The sequence below is a fragment of the Grampus griseus genome (genome assembly GCF_964374135.1).
Source record: "Grampus griseus genome assembly, chromosome: 5".
Taxonomy (NCBI): domain Eukaryota; kingdom Metazoa; phylum Chordata; class Mammalia; order Artiodactyla; family Delphinidae; genus Grampus; species Grampus griseus.
In genome coordinates, this window is record NC_138998.1 from 61068430 (window position 1) to 61084958 (window position 16529).

General features: G+C 53.3%; 1 protein-coding gene across 3 annotated transcripts; it reads left to right on the forward strand.

Annotated features, from left to right (window-relative positions):
* Positions 1-1561: 1561 nt before the first annotated feature.
* Positions 1562-14422, forward strand: ECE2 (endothelin converting enzyme 2; the record flags this gene model as incomplete). Of its 3 annotated transcripts, none has more annotated exons than XM_082654572.1 (19): positions 1562-1600; positions 1869-2093; positions 2303-2438; positions 2660-2875; positions 3333-3457; positions 3574-3720; positions 3873-3938; positions 7712-7900; positions 8597-8739; positions 9023-9137; positions 10516-10626; positions 11566-11664; positions 11772-11849; positions 12377-12480; positions 12659-12769; positions 12895-12962; positions 13144-13334; positions 13442-13537; positions 14246-14422. In XM_082654572.1, the coding sequence occupies 19 exons, from the start codon at positions 1562-1564 to the stop codon at positions 14420-14422; spliced, it is 2436 nt and encodes an 811-aa protein (XP_082510698.1). The 3 variants fall into 3 exon arrangements, with proteins under 3 accessions (XP_082510698.1, XP_082510699.1, XP_082510700.1); XM_082654573.1 differs by having other exon boundaries at positions 1869-1955; XM_082654574.1 differs by lacking the exon at positions 1869-2093.
* Between the last annotated feature and the right edge of the window lie 2107 nt (positions 14423-16529).

Below are 16529 nucleotides of genomic sequence, written 5' to 3' on the forward strand. Positions count from 1 at the left end.
CAAGAGAGGAAATTGAGTCCGAATCCAGAATCTTTCATCCTAACTATGACACTGTACTGTCTCTTGTTTGAGAACATGCAATTTTGGGGTGGAAAATGCCAAAAGACAGCAATCCAACATTTCTCAGCCTGATCCATTCATCACCTACCCTCTCTCAGCCACAAGAGCATTCCATGTTAGAAATGCTCACAGCAAGAGGTTTGAGAACTGAGGTGAGAGTCAAGAAATGGGTGGTGGATTTGCTTCCATTCCAAGCCTTCTCAGGTCAAATCCATATACTCTTTTGCAAAAGAGAGGTGGGACGAGGATGAGGCACTTTAAAAAATTTTGTGGTAAAAAAACAAAACAAAAAACTAGGCACTCTTCAGTGAAGCAGACTGTAACATCACCAGGCTTGATTAAGGAATGACAATATGGAAGGCAGATGGCAGATGCATAGATGCCACACTATTGCCTTTCAGTTAAATATTGCTTGGTGTGTGGGTTTTTTTTTTTCCTTGTAAACCTCCCAAATAAAGTGATTTGCTTTCCTCAAGTTAGAAGTGTTAGCTCGTCTTTCCTTTAAATATCTGTGCATAGCTGTTTTTTTCCCTGCCGATTTGTCACCATCTGTAACCCTTCCTTTGTGAGATGATCTGATGACAACAATTATCTTGGAGAGTAAAAGTGCAGTCTTGAAACAACATGTAAGGGTGGACTCAGAGTGTGGGCTGTGTGTACATGATGCCCGAACACTTTGTGTGTGTTGTATGTGTGTTGTGTGTGTGTGTCCAGAACCTCAGTATAGAACATATGTTGGCTCTGGGTGCCTGGTGCATGTATACATTTTGTGTGAATATGCAGTGTGTGCATTCTGTGAGTGGTGAGTGTGTGTGTGTGTGTGGACCGTGTGTCGGGCTGAGTGCCTGCCTGTGTACTTTGGGTCTATGCGCTCCCTGTATAGATATCGTGCTGACATCCTGAATGTGGGTCACCTCCTCCGTGCTGCTCTGTATGTGCTGGCTGAAGAGGGGCAGTGCGGACAGCTGGGGGAAGACGTTCTCCATGAGAGCACAATTTCTCAAAGGTGTTAAAGGGAATGGGGAGGGCCTGCAATCTGGGGAGTTGGGCCAAAAAATATCAGCAGGGTTTGGGCCTGGGTCAAAGGAATGTAAATTCCGGGAGTCTTGCAAGAGGGTGTTGCTGGGATGGGTGCTGACCACGAAGCGGAGAGGGAGTCTCCGGCGTTTCTGCAGGGCGGCTCGCTCCGGCTAGGGCAGCAGGCTGGGTGCAGCTCTGCGGGGCGGGCCGCGGGCACCCGGAAAGAGGACTGGGCGCCGGGCGGACGGCGGGGCGCGGCAGGCGCGCTCCTCCCCCTGCCCCACGTCTCCCCCACCCCTGGCGCGGCGCCGCGGGGGGAGGGGGGCGCAGGCAGGCGGGGGCGGCGGCGGCAGCGGAGCAAGTGGCTACGGCGACTGCTGCGATGAAGGGCGGTGGCGCGGCCGGGCCGGGGGCCGAGGCCACGGCCCCGGCGAGGGCCAGCCGGCGGGAGCCCTAAGGTGCCGCCGGCCCCGACTCCACCATGAGCGTCGCGCTGCAGGAGATGAGCGGCGGCGGCAACGTGAGTGGGGGCCCCGGGGGAAAGGACCGGGGTTGTGGGGAGGCAGAGGGGCAGGCGGCGTCGGGAAGGGGCTCCGGCTCGCGGAGAAGGGGCTGCGAACTTGACGGGCGGGGGTCGGAGGGACCCAGGCCGGAGAGCTCGGTGGGCGGGAGGGAAGGAGCCCGCACTTCATGCAGGAGGGGCCCGGCCGGGCAAGGGGCGCCGGGGCAGGGCAGTGGGCGCGCAGCTCTGTCTGCCTGACCTGGGTTGGCGCCCGACTGTCTGGCAGATGGTGGAGTACAAACGCGCCACGCTGCGGGATGAAGACGCACCCGAGACCCCCGTAGAGGGCGGGGCCTCCCCGGACGCCGTGGAGGTGGGCAAGGGGGTCATCCCTGTCTCACCAGGCCCCCGCCCTGGCATGACGGCCGGCACACCCGGGAGCTCTGGGTTGCCCTGGAGGGTCACCTGCCCCCACCTCCGATCCATCTCTGGCCTCTGCGCTAGGACTATGGTGAGGCGATTCGAAGTCATGACGTTGCACAAAACAGGCTGAGGGATCATCTCAGCTTGCTTCATTGCCCCTGTGCCCCAAGTTAGCCCCGTTAGCGTCTTTGCTTCATGGCTCTGGAAACTGCCTGAGCCTTCACCCTCTGGGAGGACTTCTGTGATTGGGTCGCCCACCTGCAGCTTGCTAGCTCCAGGTCCTCCTCTGTTCCCCAGGTGGGATTCCGGAAGAGGACAAGACACCTCTTGGGCTCGCACACCCAGCTGGAGCTGGTCTTGGCTGGTGTCTCTCTACTGCTGGCTGCAGTGCTTCTGGGTTGCTTGGTGGCCCTGTGGGTCCAGTACCACAGAGGTAGGTGGGCCCACTCCTGTCATCAGCCCTCTTAGCCTGGGGGCTCTGGAGGCAGAAGGGGCTGCTAAGGTTCTCCCTGGGTGGGGCCAGCCTTCCCCCAGCTGTTCTCCCTCCTCCCAGCCTTTCTGCTGTCACGGCCCCTCCCAAAGCATTTGCCTCTCCCAGACTGACAGACAGTCCCCCACCCCCCTACCCCCCCCCCCCCGTGTCCCCTGCCACAGACCCATCCCCCAGCACTTGCCTCACGGAGGCCTGCATTCGAGTGGCTGGAAAAGTCTTGGAGTCCCTGGACCGTGGGGTGAGCCCCTGTGAAGACTTTTACCAGTTCTCCTGTGGAGGCTGGATTCGGAGAAACCCTCTGCCTGATGGGCGTTCTCGCTGGAACACCTTCAACAGCCTCTGGGACCAGAATCAGGCCATACTGAAGCACCTGCTCGGTAAATGGGCCTGTCCGGGAGGCACTGAGCCAAGTACATGCCTTGTTCCCAGCACAGGGCTCGGCACTTAGTAGGTACTCAAGAAATGTCCATGAATGAATAAGTGGATGACTGCCACCACTCCTGGCGTAGGGGATACAGAGAGCAGGGGGCTCCTGAGGGGTGGAGATGAGTTTGAGGGGGCAGACCTCTGAGGTTAATGAAGGGACTCCTCTCTGCACTCTGGAACACTGTTGAGGTGTGGTAGGCACCAGGGAGTCTGTAGTGCTTAGAGATCTTTGAGAGTCTCCCTGGACAGGGGAGAGGAAGCTACTCTTTGCTGTGGCAGACAGTCTTCCTGGGTCTACATTAGGAGGACTACCCCCTTGAGAAGGCAAGGAGAGGGATCAAGCAAGGGTCCAGGACCCCTCTTAGCAGTCAGCATGGTTGCCACCCGGACCTGTGTTCTATTCAACAGAAAACACCACCTTCAACTCCAGCAGTGAAGCTGAGCGGAAGACACAGCGCTTCTACCTCTCCTGCCTACAGGTGGAGCGCATTGAAGAGCTGGGAGCCCAGCCGCTGCGAGACCTCATTGACAAGGTAGGCCCCGGGGATGGGCTGCAGGTAGGGGAGCAGCACAGGCCTTGGGAGAGGATGTGGCCCCAGAAAGCTTTAGAGGCCCCTGTTCCAGAGGCGCCACCATGGTCTCTACTCAGATTGGTGGTTGGAACATTACGGGGCCCTGGGACCAGGACAACTTCATGGAGGTGCTGAAGGCAGTAGCAGGGACCTACAGGGCCACCCCCTTCTTCACTGTCTACATCAGTGCCGACTCTAAGAGTTCCAACAGCAATGTTATCCAGGTACTGGGCTGGGGAAGGGTGGGGAGGGACTTACGGACTATTTGCTGAGACCAGACTCCCCTCCCCTGTGCTGGGCTGGCTGGGGTGGCTCCCCCCGCACAAGAGTCCAGATTTCATGGGGGGAGGACTCACTCCTCACCTTGCTATTGCAGGTGGACCAGTCTGGGCTCTTTCTGCCCTCTCGAGATTACTACCTAAACAGGACTGCCAATGAGAAAGTAAGGAGCATCCTCAGAATATCCACCCTGACCCCCCTGTTGAGCTGGGCTGATCCCTGTTTACTTTTCCCTTTACCCAGGGTCAGAGTGGCGAAGGTGAGCCTATCCTGTCACCTAGTGAGCCGACTACCATTCCTTCTTTCTCTCTTCGTTCTCCCCTCCCTGCATTCTTCCCTCCCTCCTTTCTTCCCTTCCTTTTCCTTTCTCCCTTCCTCTTCCCTTCTTTCCTTCCTTCCTTTCTCTTACTCTTCCAGGAAAACATTTTACAGGCACCTGCTGTGAGACGTACATTTCAGAGCCACTGTCATAGGAAGCTTTCAGTGTAGATGGGTTCACAGACCTAGACAGCCGAGAACACGGCTCAAAAGAGGGCCTCTGGGACTCAGGAGAGACCTGGCAGCCAGAGAAGTTTTCCTAAGAAGGTTGCATTTGAGCCAGGCCCTGTAGAATATCTAGGACTGGGTGAGGGCATGCTCAGATTTTAAACAAAAGTGTTGAAGAAGGAAAAGCTAAGGCGTGTTTGGATCACAGGAAGGGGTCCAGTTTGGCAAAGTGTAGAGCTCAAAGCAGATGAGAGGGTGGAAAAGTGGGTAGGAACTAGTTTGGGAAGGCAGTATGGCTGGGTGTGAAAAGTAGATGCAAGAGAGGGAGCCTGGAGATCAGTTAAGAGTGTCTGCAGTACTCCAGGCTCTGAGTCTGTGAGGACCCAAATGGCAGAAGTGGCAGAAGGAAAGTCAGGAAGGGGAGGATGCAAGAGACATAATCAAGGCCAAATCATGAATTGTTGATGCCTGGATGTTAGAAGAGAGGAGTAGAAGGAGGAACAGGTAAAGATAGTTGAGGCTGTGCACCTGAGTGATGGTGGAGTGGAGGGGTCCTTAGAGAATTCGGGATGCCTACAGGGAGAACCAGCTTCAAGCACATTGGGGAGGTGGTGATATCACAGGAAAAAGGCAGACTTTGAAGTCAGACCTTGATTTTAATCCCAGCTTGACAGCTTGGTGCAAGTTGATTAAGCTCTCTGAGGCTGTTTCTTCATCTGAAAAATGGGGATCACAGCATCTACCTCATGTAGTGCTTGGAGGCAGGAGGAAGATGCAAGTTTACGCTTCTGCACGTGGCAGACCCTTAGGGAGTGGGAGCTGCTCGTTTCAGACGTGTGAGTGTGAGGGAACTGGGTACCATCTCTGTACAGAGGTCAGCAGACAGCTGTGAAAGCTGGGTGGGGTCCTGGAGAGAGCACGGGCCTGGAGGGAGCCAAAGGCTTGAGGGGCATCTCCTTAAAAGCCTAGACAAAGGCTTAGGAGAAGTGAGAGAAAGGGCAAGACTAGAGAAGGAAAACAAGGAGATCCTTGGGACTTCCCTGGTGGCGCAGTGGATAAGACTCTGTGCTCCCAACGCAGGGGGCCCAGGTTTGATCCCTGGTTCGGGAACTGGATCCCACATGCATGCCGCAACTAAGAGTTTGCATGCCACAACTAAGGAGCCCGTGTGCTGCAAGTAAGACCCGGTGCAACCAAATGAATAAATAAATACTTTTTTTAAAAAAAGAAGGAGGAGATCCTTGTATTTCAAGGGCAGCGGGAGAAAGAGAGACTTCTGTGGGGAAGGACAACCAAGAGGGGTGTTTGTCCTTCTCCCATTCGCTCCCAAACACTTACCAAGCATCCCTCAGCCAGACCCTCTGCTACCATGTGGTGAACAAGACACTGCCACTCAGTGGGAGAGAAAGCATGAAATGGCCAAGTGCAGTTATCCTTTGTACAGTTGCTGGGACTGTTGTAAGAGGAGGAGCATGGCATTCCGAGAGTGCAGTAACAGGGAGCCAGCCTGGTCCTAGGGTGAGGGTTGGCTGTGGGAAGGGAGAGGGTTCTAGGCAAAGGGAACAGCTGATGCAAAGGCTCTGAGGTGGGAAGGGGTGTGACTTGTTGACAGATCAGAGAGGGGAGTGGGAGGGGAGAGTGGGCCAAGTCCTTCTGGACAGGTAGGTGGAGTCATGGTACACATAAACACTATGGGTCAAGTTGAGCATTTATCCCAAAAGAAATGGAATAGGAAACTCAAAAGTGGAGAGTGTTATGAACAGATGTGTGGTTTTGATATCACCTGAGTCAGGGGAGGAATTTTGAGAATTCAGGAGAGAACCACATGGTCTGACCCCCAGGAAAGGGCAGGAGAAGCCTCGATTTACCTCTCAGTGTGTCACCAGTTGTCTTGGGTAGGAAGTCTCCTGTGCCAGCATCTAGGGGAAGCTGTAGTGCCAAAGGAAGTCTTGGGAATTCTCTGGCGGTCCAGTGGTTAGGACTCTGCACTTCCAATGCCAGGGGCCTGGGTTCGATCCCTGGTCAGGAAACTAAGATCCCGCAAGCCAAGTGTCACGGCCAAAAACAACGACAACAACAACAAAAAAACACATTAAAAAAAAAGGCAAGTCTTAAGCTGAAAGTAAGGAAGTAGGGAGAGAGGGGTAAGTGAGCTGGGGGGTGGGGCAAGATCACTGGTTGAACCAACCATCCACTTTAGGAGCTGGGATGACTGGAATTGGTATGCAAACCTCTTCTTCTGACAGCAGCAGCAAGAAAGAGGGGAGGTGGGAAAAAGGGGTTATTTTGAATATCTTGATATTTGAATATTTTGCAGAGAATGGATATTAAGGGATCTAAAACTTCTCAGTAAAGTGGAAGAGGAGATGGCCTTTGGCAATGAAAGGAGCCCCGGGTGGGGCTTCAGGGCAAGAGTGACAGTGGTCCCTGGGAGGAGGGCCACAGGAAGTCAGTGCTGAGCAGGGCTGAGGGTCTGTGCATGGGTTTTCATCCATCAGTCAACAAATATTTATTGAGCACCTACTATGTGCCAGATGCTGTGCTAGAGCCTGAGACTACAGTGCAGAACAGAACAAACAGCCCCTGCCCCCATGCAGCTAAAGTGCCAGCAGGCTCTGAGGCGACATGGGTTTGTTCTGAGCCCAGGCAGTGCTGGGATTGTGGCCCTGGAGTCATCAGGCCTAGGCCACAACTCTGCCATCTGCTAGTTTGTAGTATGAGTCAAATCATGTAATCTTGCCAAGCTTCATCTGTAAGATGGAACTATATGGAGTTGCTGTGGTGGGCGCGGGGTCGGGGCAGATATATTACATGTAGAACGCAAGCAGAGAATTTGATACATGTATGTACATGTAGTCACTAAATATTTCTTTTCTGTGCTTTTCTCCCCCTTGGAGACCAGAGGGGAAGGCAGCAAGTTTGAGGCCTGGCAGGATGGGAGGTAGAAGGAAATTGAAGCCACTGTGGACCAAATTCCCCACTGGGGTCCACTCAGCTGTTAAGTGAGGGCACATGGTCACTGATGGGCTGGGAAAAGTAGAAGGGCTTTAGGAAATGAGAAGGCAGAGCAGTATGGGAAGCGGATCCATCCACTGGACAAATATTTACAGGGCTCCTGTGCTAGGCCCTATTCCAGACCCTTGGGATACAGTGGTGAATAAGCCGCTGTAACTTGGAACAGTGCTCTCCTGGAACTTACCTTCTCCTTGGGGAAACAGATGATGAACAGTTGCACAAATTCATAAAAAAAGATCCTAGCAGATGGTGATAAGCAGTATGACAGAAATGATGAGGGTCATCCAGGAAAGCTTCTACGAGGAGGGTCTGCAGACGAGACAGTGAGGAGGGTCTGCAGAAGAGATGGTGAGCAGGGGTAGCAGCCAGAATAGTCGTCTTAGCCTTGGGCAGGACTTGTTGCTGGGCTCTGAGGATGACTTGGGGCCTTGACAGGTGCTTACCGCCTACCTGGACTACATGGAGGAGCTGGGGATGCTGCTAGGAGGACATCCAGCCTCCACGCGGGAGCAGATGCAGCAGGTGCTGGAGCTGGAGATACAACTGGCCAACATCACGGTGCCCCAGGACCAGCGGCGGGATGAGGAGAAGATCTACCACAAGATGAGCATCGCAGAGCTGCAGGTGGGGCAGGCAGGGAATAGAGACAGCTGGGGGGGGGGGCCAGCCCCAGCACAGGCCACGCAGCTTCCCTTCATGCCATCTGTCTGAAGCAGCCAAGCCTCTCCTCATTTCCTTATTTCCTCTGAGCTTCCCAGCTGAACTGTTGCTATCCTGGAAGGAAAAGTGGTGTCCATTTTAGGGCACCCCCACTGGGCCATCCCTTGGTCCCTTTTGTATTGCCTGGGGATGCATAGAGGGATTATGTTAAAAATCCATGGCAACTTGTACAAGATGTCCACAAAACAATCAGAAGAGAAATGGAAGCATCTCCTGGAGGGCCCTTACTGTGCCAGGCATCAGCCTCTTAGTCGTTAGATTATGGAAAAGTTGGGTAAGGGGGAGTTCTGGAGGAGAGGCCAGGTATGTAGGGACCCTGGGTGGTATCTGGGGAGTTTGTTAACTGTCTGAAAGATATTTGAATATCTGCAGTCCAACTAAATATCACACGTGGTGGTTTTCCTTGTACGATATGTGATTGGGTTACCTGATTGAAGAGCACCTAGGCCTGAAAACGGGTTTATGATAGGAAGGGGCCTCCGAGCAGCTAGTAGCTGTTGCTATGACAATGGAAAGGGCTCCCAGCTTGAGTGTATCAGTGGGGGAGTGGTCTGCTGAAAGCCAAGGGGGCAGGGACGCTTGCGATTTTTTTGCTCACAGGCCCTGGCGCCCTCCATGGACTGGCTGGAGTTCCTGTCCTTCTTGCTGTCGCCGCTGGAGCTGGGTGATTCTGAGCCTGTGGTGGTGTATGGGACGGATTATTTGCAGCAGGTGTCAGAGCTCATCAACCGCACAGAGCCAAGGTGGGGGGTGGAGCCCAAGGTGTCAGGGGTAGGGCTCAGGGCTCTGTGCAGGCTCTTCCCCTAGGCCAGGGCTTCGGGGGACCCACTTGTGGTCTCTATTTCCACACCTAGCTCCAACCTGACTTTTACAGGCAGGTGTGTGGTCCCAGGGTAAGAGAGAGGGATTATGGGACAGCTCCCACACGTGCCTCTCGGGACTCCTGCTGTCTGCATGCTGGTAGAGCTGGTTTGGGGTGGAAATGTTACCTGCCTTTACCTTATGTTCTGGCTACCTGAATGCCAGTGTCCTGAACAATTACCTGATCTGGAACCTGGTACAGAAGACAACATCAAGCCTGGACCGCCGCTTTGAGTCTGCACAAGAGAAGCTGCTGGAGACCCTCTATGGCACCAAGAAGGTGGGCTTTCTGACTCTGCTCCCACCTTCCAATCCAGTCAGGCTGACACTTCACACCCACTGTGTGTCAGGCATCATTTGCACATGGAGCATAGGATTAGGAATCAGGCTGACTTGGGTTCCATTCCTAACTCCTCTATTTCTTGGCCTATGGGACCTTGAGCATATCCCCCCCCCACCTCTCTGACTCTCCATTTCTTGGTCTGTAAAACAGGAATTTCTTGTGGGGTTGTTATGAGGACTGAGTTCACGTAAGTGAAGCACCTACCCAGTGCATGCTTTGTGTAGGCACTCAACTTTGATGATGAGGGTGAAGGAGAGAATGAATAAATGCAGTTCTTAGTTTCAAGAAGCCCTGTTAAGTGGGGGAAGGAGATGTGTAAACAAACATTATATTTTGGGGTGATAAGTGCTCACACTGAGTGACGAACCTTCTTTGTGTTGTAGGACAGAGGTGGAGACAGCACATTTTACCTGGGGGATGGGGGGCATTAGGAAAGTCTTCTCTGAAGAGGTGACATTTGAAGAATGAGTTCATCAAGAAAGCCAGGGAAAAGGGATTCCAGGCTGAAGGAATACGATGTGTAAATTCCCAGAGGCCAGAAGGAGCGTGGTAGTTTTGCATGTGTTCTGGCATGACTTTGAGGACAGGGCACCGGAGAGGCCGAGGGTGGTGAGGCGGGCCTGGGGCAATCCTTGGAGGGACCTGAACGCTGTGCCTAGGAAGCCTGGCCTTGATTCAGGGATAGAGAACCTGGGATGGTTTTAAGCAGAGGTGTAACCTGGTTGGATTTATGTATTAGATCATCTTTCTGCAGCTAAATGGAAGATGGATGGAGAGGGTGACGGGAGGGGGATGAGAATGGAGTCGAGTGTCTAGTTAGGAGGCCACTGCAATCTTCAGGCAAGAGATAACAGTGTTACAGGACAGGGAAGTGACAACGGCGTGGACGGAGGAGACGATTAAGAAGCAGAGTTAGTATTAGAATCTGGTGATAGATTGAACGTGAGGGTAGGGAGATGGAGGAAGCTGGTGACTCCCAGGTTTCTGGCATGGGGGACTGACTGGATATAAGACTGAGAAGTGCAGCTGAGCAAAGAAACATCTGGACCCCAGTGGGCCTCTGAGAAACATAAGAGGAGGAGAGTGCTGCAAATAGAGTGGGCAGCACACATGTCCCTCCTGAGGTTACGTTGCTGGGGTTGGCATGCTTTGCGATATTGCCCTTCATTTTCCCTGGAGTCTGAAGGAGAGATGGCACCCCAAACCCAGGCCTCCTATGTGCAGAGCGAGAGGGGTTGGCCCTAGAGACAGAGAAAGGCCCTCAGACTGGAGGGCAGAGCGATCTCCAGGAAGCCTGGCTCTTTACCCCTTCCAGTCCTGCACACCAAGGTGGCAGACCTGCATCTCCAACACGGACGACGCCCTTGGCTTCGCTCTGGGCTCCCTCTTTGTGAAGGCCACGTTTGACCGGCAGAGTAAGGAAATTGTGAGTCTTCAAGGTCCTTCCAACACTGCCCCTTGTTTTAGTTAAAATTCACCATTCATATTTGTATGTACCTACAGGGAAAAAATGTAGAGGAAATTCATCGACAAATTAACAGTGATTACTTTGGGTGGTTGGGATTATGAGGTTTTTTTTTTCTTTTAAAGTTTTCTGTGTTTTCCAGGTTTTCTACAATGAGTTTATGTTACCTATATAATTAGAAAAATAATGTTTATTTTTTAGGAAATGATGTTTGTACTTAAAATATTACCTATAAGGATGTAAATGGCAGTGTTGTTTATAATAGGTGAAAATGACAACAGCTTAAATGTCCAGCATAGGGGACTGGAAAAACAAATTGTGGTTAGGCTGGATTATGAGGCAGCCTTAAAACTGATGATTGTTAAGTGAAAAGAAAGTAGGTTATGAAATGTATATATGTTGTACAACATAATTCCATATTATACGTATACGTGTGTAAAAAAATGTATATATATATATGAATATCTCAGCAGGGGAAGACACTAGACATAGGTAGTCAAAATGTTGAAAGGAGTTATCTGTGAGGGATAAGATTTTAAATGGTCTATTTTCTTCTTCAGCTCTTCTCAATTTTCCACATTTTCTGCTATTAGTGCCTTCTTTTCATAATTGGATAAAAATCAATGCACTACATTAAATTATAATGTTAATTCAGTTAACTTATTGTCAGTTTTTTGATTAATTAGAAAAAAAGCCACCACAGTCCCAGTACCTTCACAAATCATGTTTCCTTCTCATCCTGCCCAGATGCTCAGCCTTATTTCAAGAGTCTGGGTACTCCCATGTGCTCCCCTGGAAGGACAGGGATGGGGCACTAGGGGGGATGGGGCACTAGGGTAGATGGGGAGAAAGGATGCTTTAATGCGAGTGGAAGGCAGACTTGTGCACCCTCCCTCCCAGGCAGAGGGGATGATCAGCGAGATCCGGACTGCCTTTGAGGAGGCCCTGGGACAGTTGGTTTGGATGGATGAGAAGACCCGCCAGGCAGCCAAGGAGAAAGTGAGCAGTGGCCAGGGTTGGGGTGCCATCTTGAGGTGAAGATGGAGAATACAGTTTTGGTGCTGGGGGGAGCCTGGGGAGGGAAACCCTTAACCTGGTCTCTTTAGGCAGATGCCATCTATGATATGATTGGTTTCCCAGACTTCATCCTGGAGCCCAAAGAGCTGGATGATGTTTATGATGGGGTGAGTACCCTGCCCATCAGTACTGAACCTTAGCCCTGTGGGGGGCACAGGGCTCAGGAATGGGAGCTCAAGCACTGAGAGGGAAGGAGATACTTGTTGGTGCCTTTCAGAGGCAAGTGCAGGCAGCCAGCATTGCTCCAGTGCTGGCTGTGTGCCAGGCTGCAGGCCAGACAGCAGTAGAATGCAGTGTTCACAAGCAGGGATTTGTAGTCAAACCTGTTTTTACCTAACTGTAACCTTGGACAAGTTGTATAACCTCTCTGGGCCTCAGTTTCTTCATCTGTAAAAGGGAGTCCTATTAGCACTTACCTGATAGGATTGTTGTGAGAATAAAAGGAGATAGTATTAAAAAAAAATAAAGCAGCTGCAACATAATATTGGCAATTATTATTTATTAGCTATTTTACACCCATTTTACAGTTGAAGAAACTGAGGCTCAGAAGGGTGCTAATTAGTAGCCAAACTGGGACTATTATCTTCTCCAACGTGTTCTCTCACTGGCTTTCTACTTCCTCCCATTCCCACAGTATGAAGTGTCTGAAGATTCCTTCTTCCAGAACATGTTGAATTTGTACAACTTCTCTGCTAAGGTGATGGCTGACCAGCTCCGCAAGCCTCCCAGCCGGGACCAGTAAGAATGGGGGCTGCAGACACTTGGGGCAGCAGGAGACGTAGGGGAGGTTTCCAGGGCTGAGGGAAGGGGATGGCAAGATGGATCCCAAATGAGGCACGAGGTTCTTCTAGAATGTAGGTCAGGGCTGCTGGGCATCGAGACAGTCAGGCTCCGCCTCAGCTTCTCCCTCTCCCAGGTGGAGCATGACCCCCCAGACAGTGAATGCCTACTACCTTCCAACCAAGAATGAAATCGTCTTCCCCGCCGGCATCCTGCAGGCCCCCTTCTACGCCCGCAACCACCCCAAGTGTGTCTGAGGCAGGAGGGGCTGGGTGCTGGGGCCTGGGCCTGCGGGTGAGCTGGGAGCAGGGCTGGAGGTGGGATCTAGAAGTCCCCCCACCATGTCCTCACTCAACATTCCTCACCTACCAGGGCCCTGAACTTTGGTGGCATCGGCGTGGTGATGGGCCACGAGTTGACACATGCCTTTGATGACCAAGGTAGAGGTCCATGTAGTTGTCTCCTCCAGCCTAGAATTCCTAGTGGCTCCTGCAAAACCTTGGGATGTTGGAAGCAGGCCCCGTGGACCCCGGGGTCTGTGGACTAGGGCTGGTGGGGGCACTTGTGCCCCCAAGGGTTGAGTTCTACTCTCGGTGGGGTGCAAAGGTTAGTTCTCCTCAGGGCGCGAGTATGACAAGGAAGGGAACCTGCGGCCATGGTGGCAGAATGAGTCGCTGGCAGCCTTCCGGAACCACACGGCCTGCATGGAGGAGCAGTATAGCCAGTACCAGGTCAACGGGGAGAAGCTCAACGGCCGCCAGACGCTGGGGGAGAACATTGCTGACAACGGAGGGCTTAAGGCTGCCTACAACGTGAGTGGCCCCCTGGTAGCTGAGGCTCACCTGCCCTGGGGGGGCAGGGCACTGGGTGGAGCTGGTGGGCAGGCCCCAACAGACTTGCCATCCGTTCCCAACCCCAGGCTTACAAAGCATGGCTAAGAAAGCATGGGGAGGAGCAGCAGCTACCAGCCGTGGGGCTCACCAACCACCAGCTCTTCTTTGTGGGATTTGCCCAGGTATTGCCCTCCTGGGAGGCCGGGGGTCTGCCCTTCTCCTACAACCTCCTGGGCACATCATTAGAAGTCTGGGGCACGCAGAAGGGACTGGGAAATGGGGCCGAAGTTGGAGTGTGGAAAGTGGTTTGGGAAGGCCTCGTGAAGCCTTTTGGCGGGGTCCACAAAAGCACGTGAGGAGGGCTGAGGAGGGAGAAGGCTTCAGGAGGCTTTTGCAGATCTCGAAGGGCAGGGCTGCCCTGCCTGATGGGGCAAGGGGTGGGGAGCGGGACTGATCTCCATGATGCTCCCGTGAGGTGGCTGTGGAGGAGGAAGCGCGGGGCCAAGTGGCTCTCCAGGGCTACCCAGGAATAAAGTAAGTGGCAGACTCAGCAGGGTCTCCTCCAGGTACTTTGCACTACAGCAGGCAGCCTCTGGGGGCTGGGTTTCTTCCCCTCGGACACATCCATCTAGGCAGCCCATTGTCCAGGCAGCTTTGAAAGGCCCTTAAGGAACTTGGGAGGGAGGGCGCTTTCTCCTCCCTTGGTGCCGATGGCAAGGGGTCGGGGCTGAGACAGCCCGGCTAAGGCCTCTCCTACATCCCTGAGGCTCCCGGAGCCCAGGGCCTGGGGCGGTGGTGCCGTGTGTCCCCAGGATGGCTCTGCTGCAACTGGGGCAGTGGCCTTGCCCGCACTAGACACCCTGTGTCCCCATGTCTGTCCTGGCCTGCAGGTGTGGTGCTCGGTCCGCACACCCGAGAGCTCTCACGAGGGGCTGGTGACGGACCCCCACAGCCCTGCCCGCTTCCGCGTGCTGGGCACGCTCGCCAACTCCCGTGACTTCCTGCGGCACTTCGGCTGCCCTGTCGGCTCCCCCATGAACTCAGGGCTGCTTTGTGAGGTGTGGTAGACTTGGGTTGGGGAGAAATGGCCAGCTGTTGCCAGGGCCTGGGGCAGTTTGCCCAGCGAGGCTGTCTGCTCTGCGGTTTGGAGAAGGCAAATGCCAGCTGGGCTGGGTCCGGCCCCTCCACACCACGGATGACATGAGTCCTAGTCCCTCCTCGACCACCACATCGTGCCAAGGCTTTGGGGGTGTCCCTGCCTCCAGCAGAGTCCCCACCATTCACTGTGACATTCTTCCGTGTCACCCTGCCTGGAGGATGCCTGGGCAGAGGGCACCAGTTCCCACAGGAAGGAGTCCACCTCTTCTGGTCCCAAGCTCCCTGGGCTTGGTGGCCACGGGGCCTGCTGTGACTGCCACATGCTGACCACGCAGGGCCCTGCTGGTGTGCCTCCCACACTTCTCCCCAAGGCTCACTCAGTGCTCCCTCGGGAGTAGACAGAGCTCCTTTCAGCCCCACCCTTGGGGTGGCCCCCACCCCGTGTTCTTCCTGCTGCTGCTCCTAATACTGCTGCCAGCCCTCGCTGACAAACCACCTGTGCTCAGTGCTTAGTGGAAGCCTTTACGAACCTTCCTGCCGCCTCCCAGGTTCCCTAGGCTCAGAGGGGAAGAGTGTACATGTAGGGGATGCTAGTCCCTGTGTCTCGGCATGCAAGACTTAGGGGATGACTGATTCTCCCTGGACCAAGCAGGAAAGCAGACAGAGCAGGGAGAGGGAAGGATAGAGTTTATTTTTACAGGAAAGAGGGTGGGGAAGGAATGGTCTTGGCCCTGTAGGACCCTGTGCCAATAAACAGACACGCATCAGTCAGCCTGTCTCTTCCTTCAGTCCTGTTTTCATTTACTCATTCCACCAGTATTTATTGAGTACCTGCTGTATGCCAGGTACTCTTATAGGCACGCATTTACTCACGCACCAGGCACAGGGGACTGAAATTTGAAGTCCCAAGAAGACAAAGAGGCAGGATGGAGGAATAGCATGAAATTGAGTCTGGCAAGTGGAGTACATCCTCCGCTCACTGGTGGCCATGTTCCATCACTGGCTGTTCTATAGCTGGAAGCGTTTGCTACGGCCCTCGGCTGGTGCATGCAACTGGGTCTGACACTGAGTCTGGGTAACTACTTGGCCACGGTCGGCTTGGAAGACGGGTGGCCCTTACCCTGCAGTGGAGGGCGGCCCTGGCCAAGGTAGCATTTCACTCCCTGGAGCTTGGAGCACCAGCCTCTGCTTGTGGCTGAGAAGACATGCATTTCTCCATGTTCTCAAAGGCTTAGCGCTCCTGAGAGCCGCTCATCCCACCTACACACGCGCATCGAGGCCTACCAAGTTCCAGGCACAGAGACTGCGGGTTTGGCTGCCACCCTCCAGCACAAGCGAGGGAAACGGAGCATTTACTGATACCTCTGTGTTCCAGGCACTTCTGCTAGGTGGCTCATTTCTTTCTTCATTCATTTAGTTATACATTTATATATTCATAGATTTGTTTTTATAAGTATATTGATTACCAATAATGTGCCAGGCACTGGTGACGGAAAGAGGAATACGATGATTCCCTCCCTCAGGTGACTCTTCTTCTGTTGGCACTTTCACCTTCATAAGCTTGCCCGATCCTCGCAGCAACATATTTTCTAAGTGCTCCAGTTTCCACTTTACAGGTCTAACTGTAAACACTTCACTGCAGTAAGAGACCTGGATTGAAACTGAAGCTCTGACAGCTGTGTGAGCTTGAGCCGGTTCCCTAACCTCTACAAGCCTCAGTTTCTTCATCTGTAAAATAAGAACCAGAGCAAAGCGGTGGAAAGAGTCCAGTCTCAGTTCTCTTTAACATGCAGTGTTCTCCAAGGTGTAAGTAGGTGTGGGTTTATTAAGTTTGGAGGGGGAAGAGTGAAGCTTTGTCAGTGATTGCTGCTGGGGTCACTGGTTCCTGGGCGATGGCACCAGCACATGTCCCACAGTCTGTATCCTGTCACAGCATCAGACTGTCCCCATAAAGAGCTGTATGTGGGTCTCTGTCAAGTTACTTGGAACTGTGGCTGCTCACCAAGGGAAGGAAATTGCTGGCTACTAAGAAAAAGGAAAAGTGGCCTTGGGAACTCTAAGACCAAGGGAAAGCAT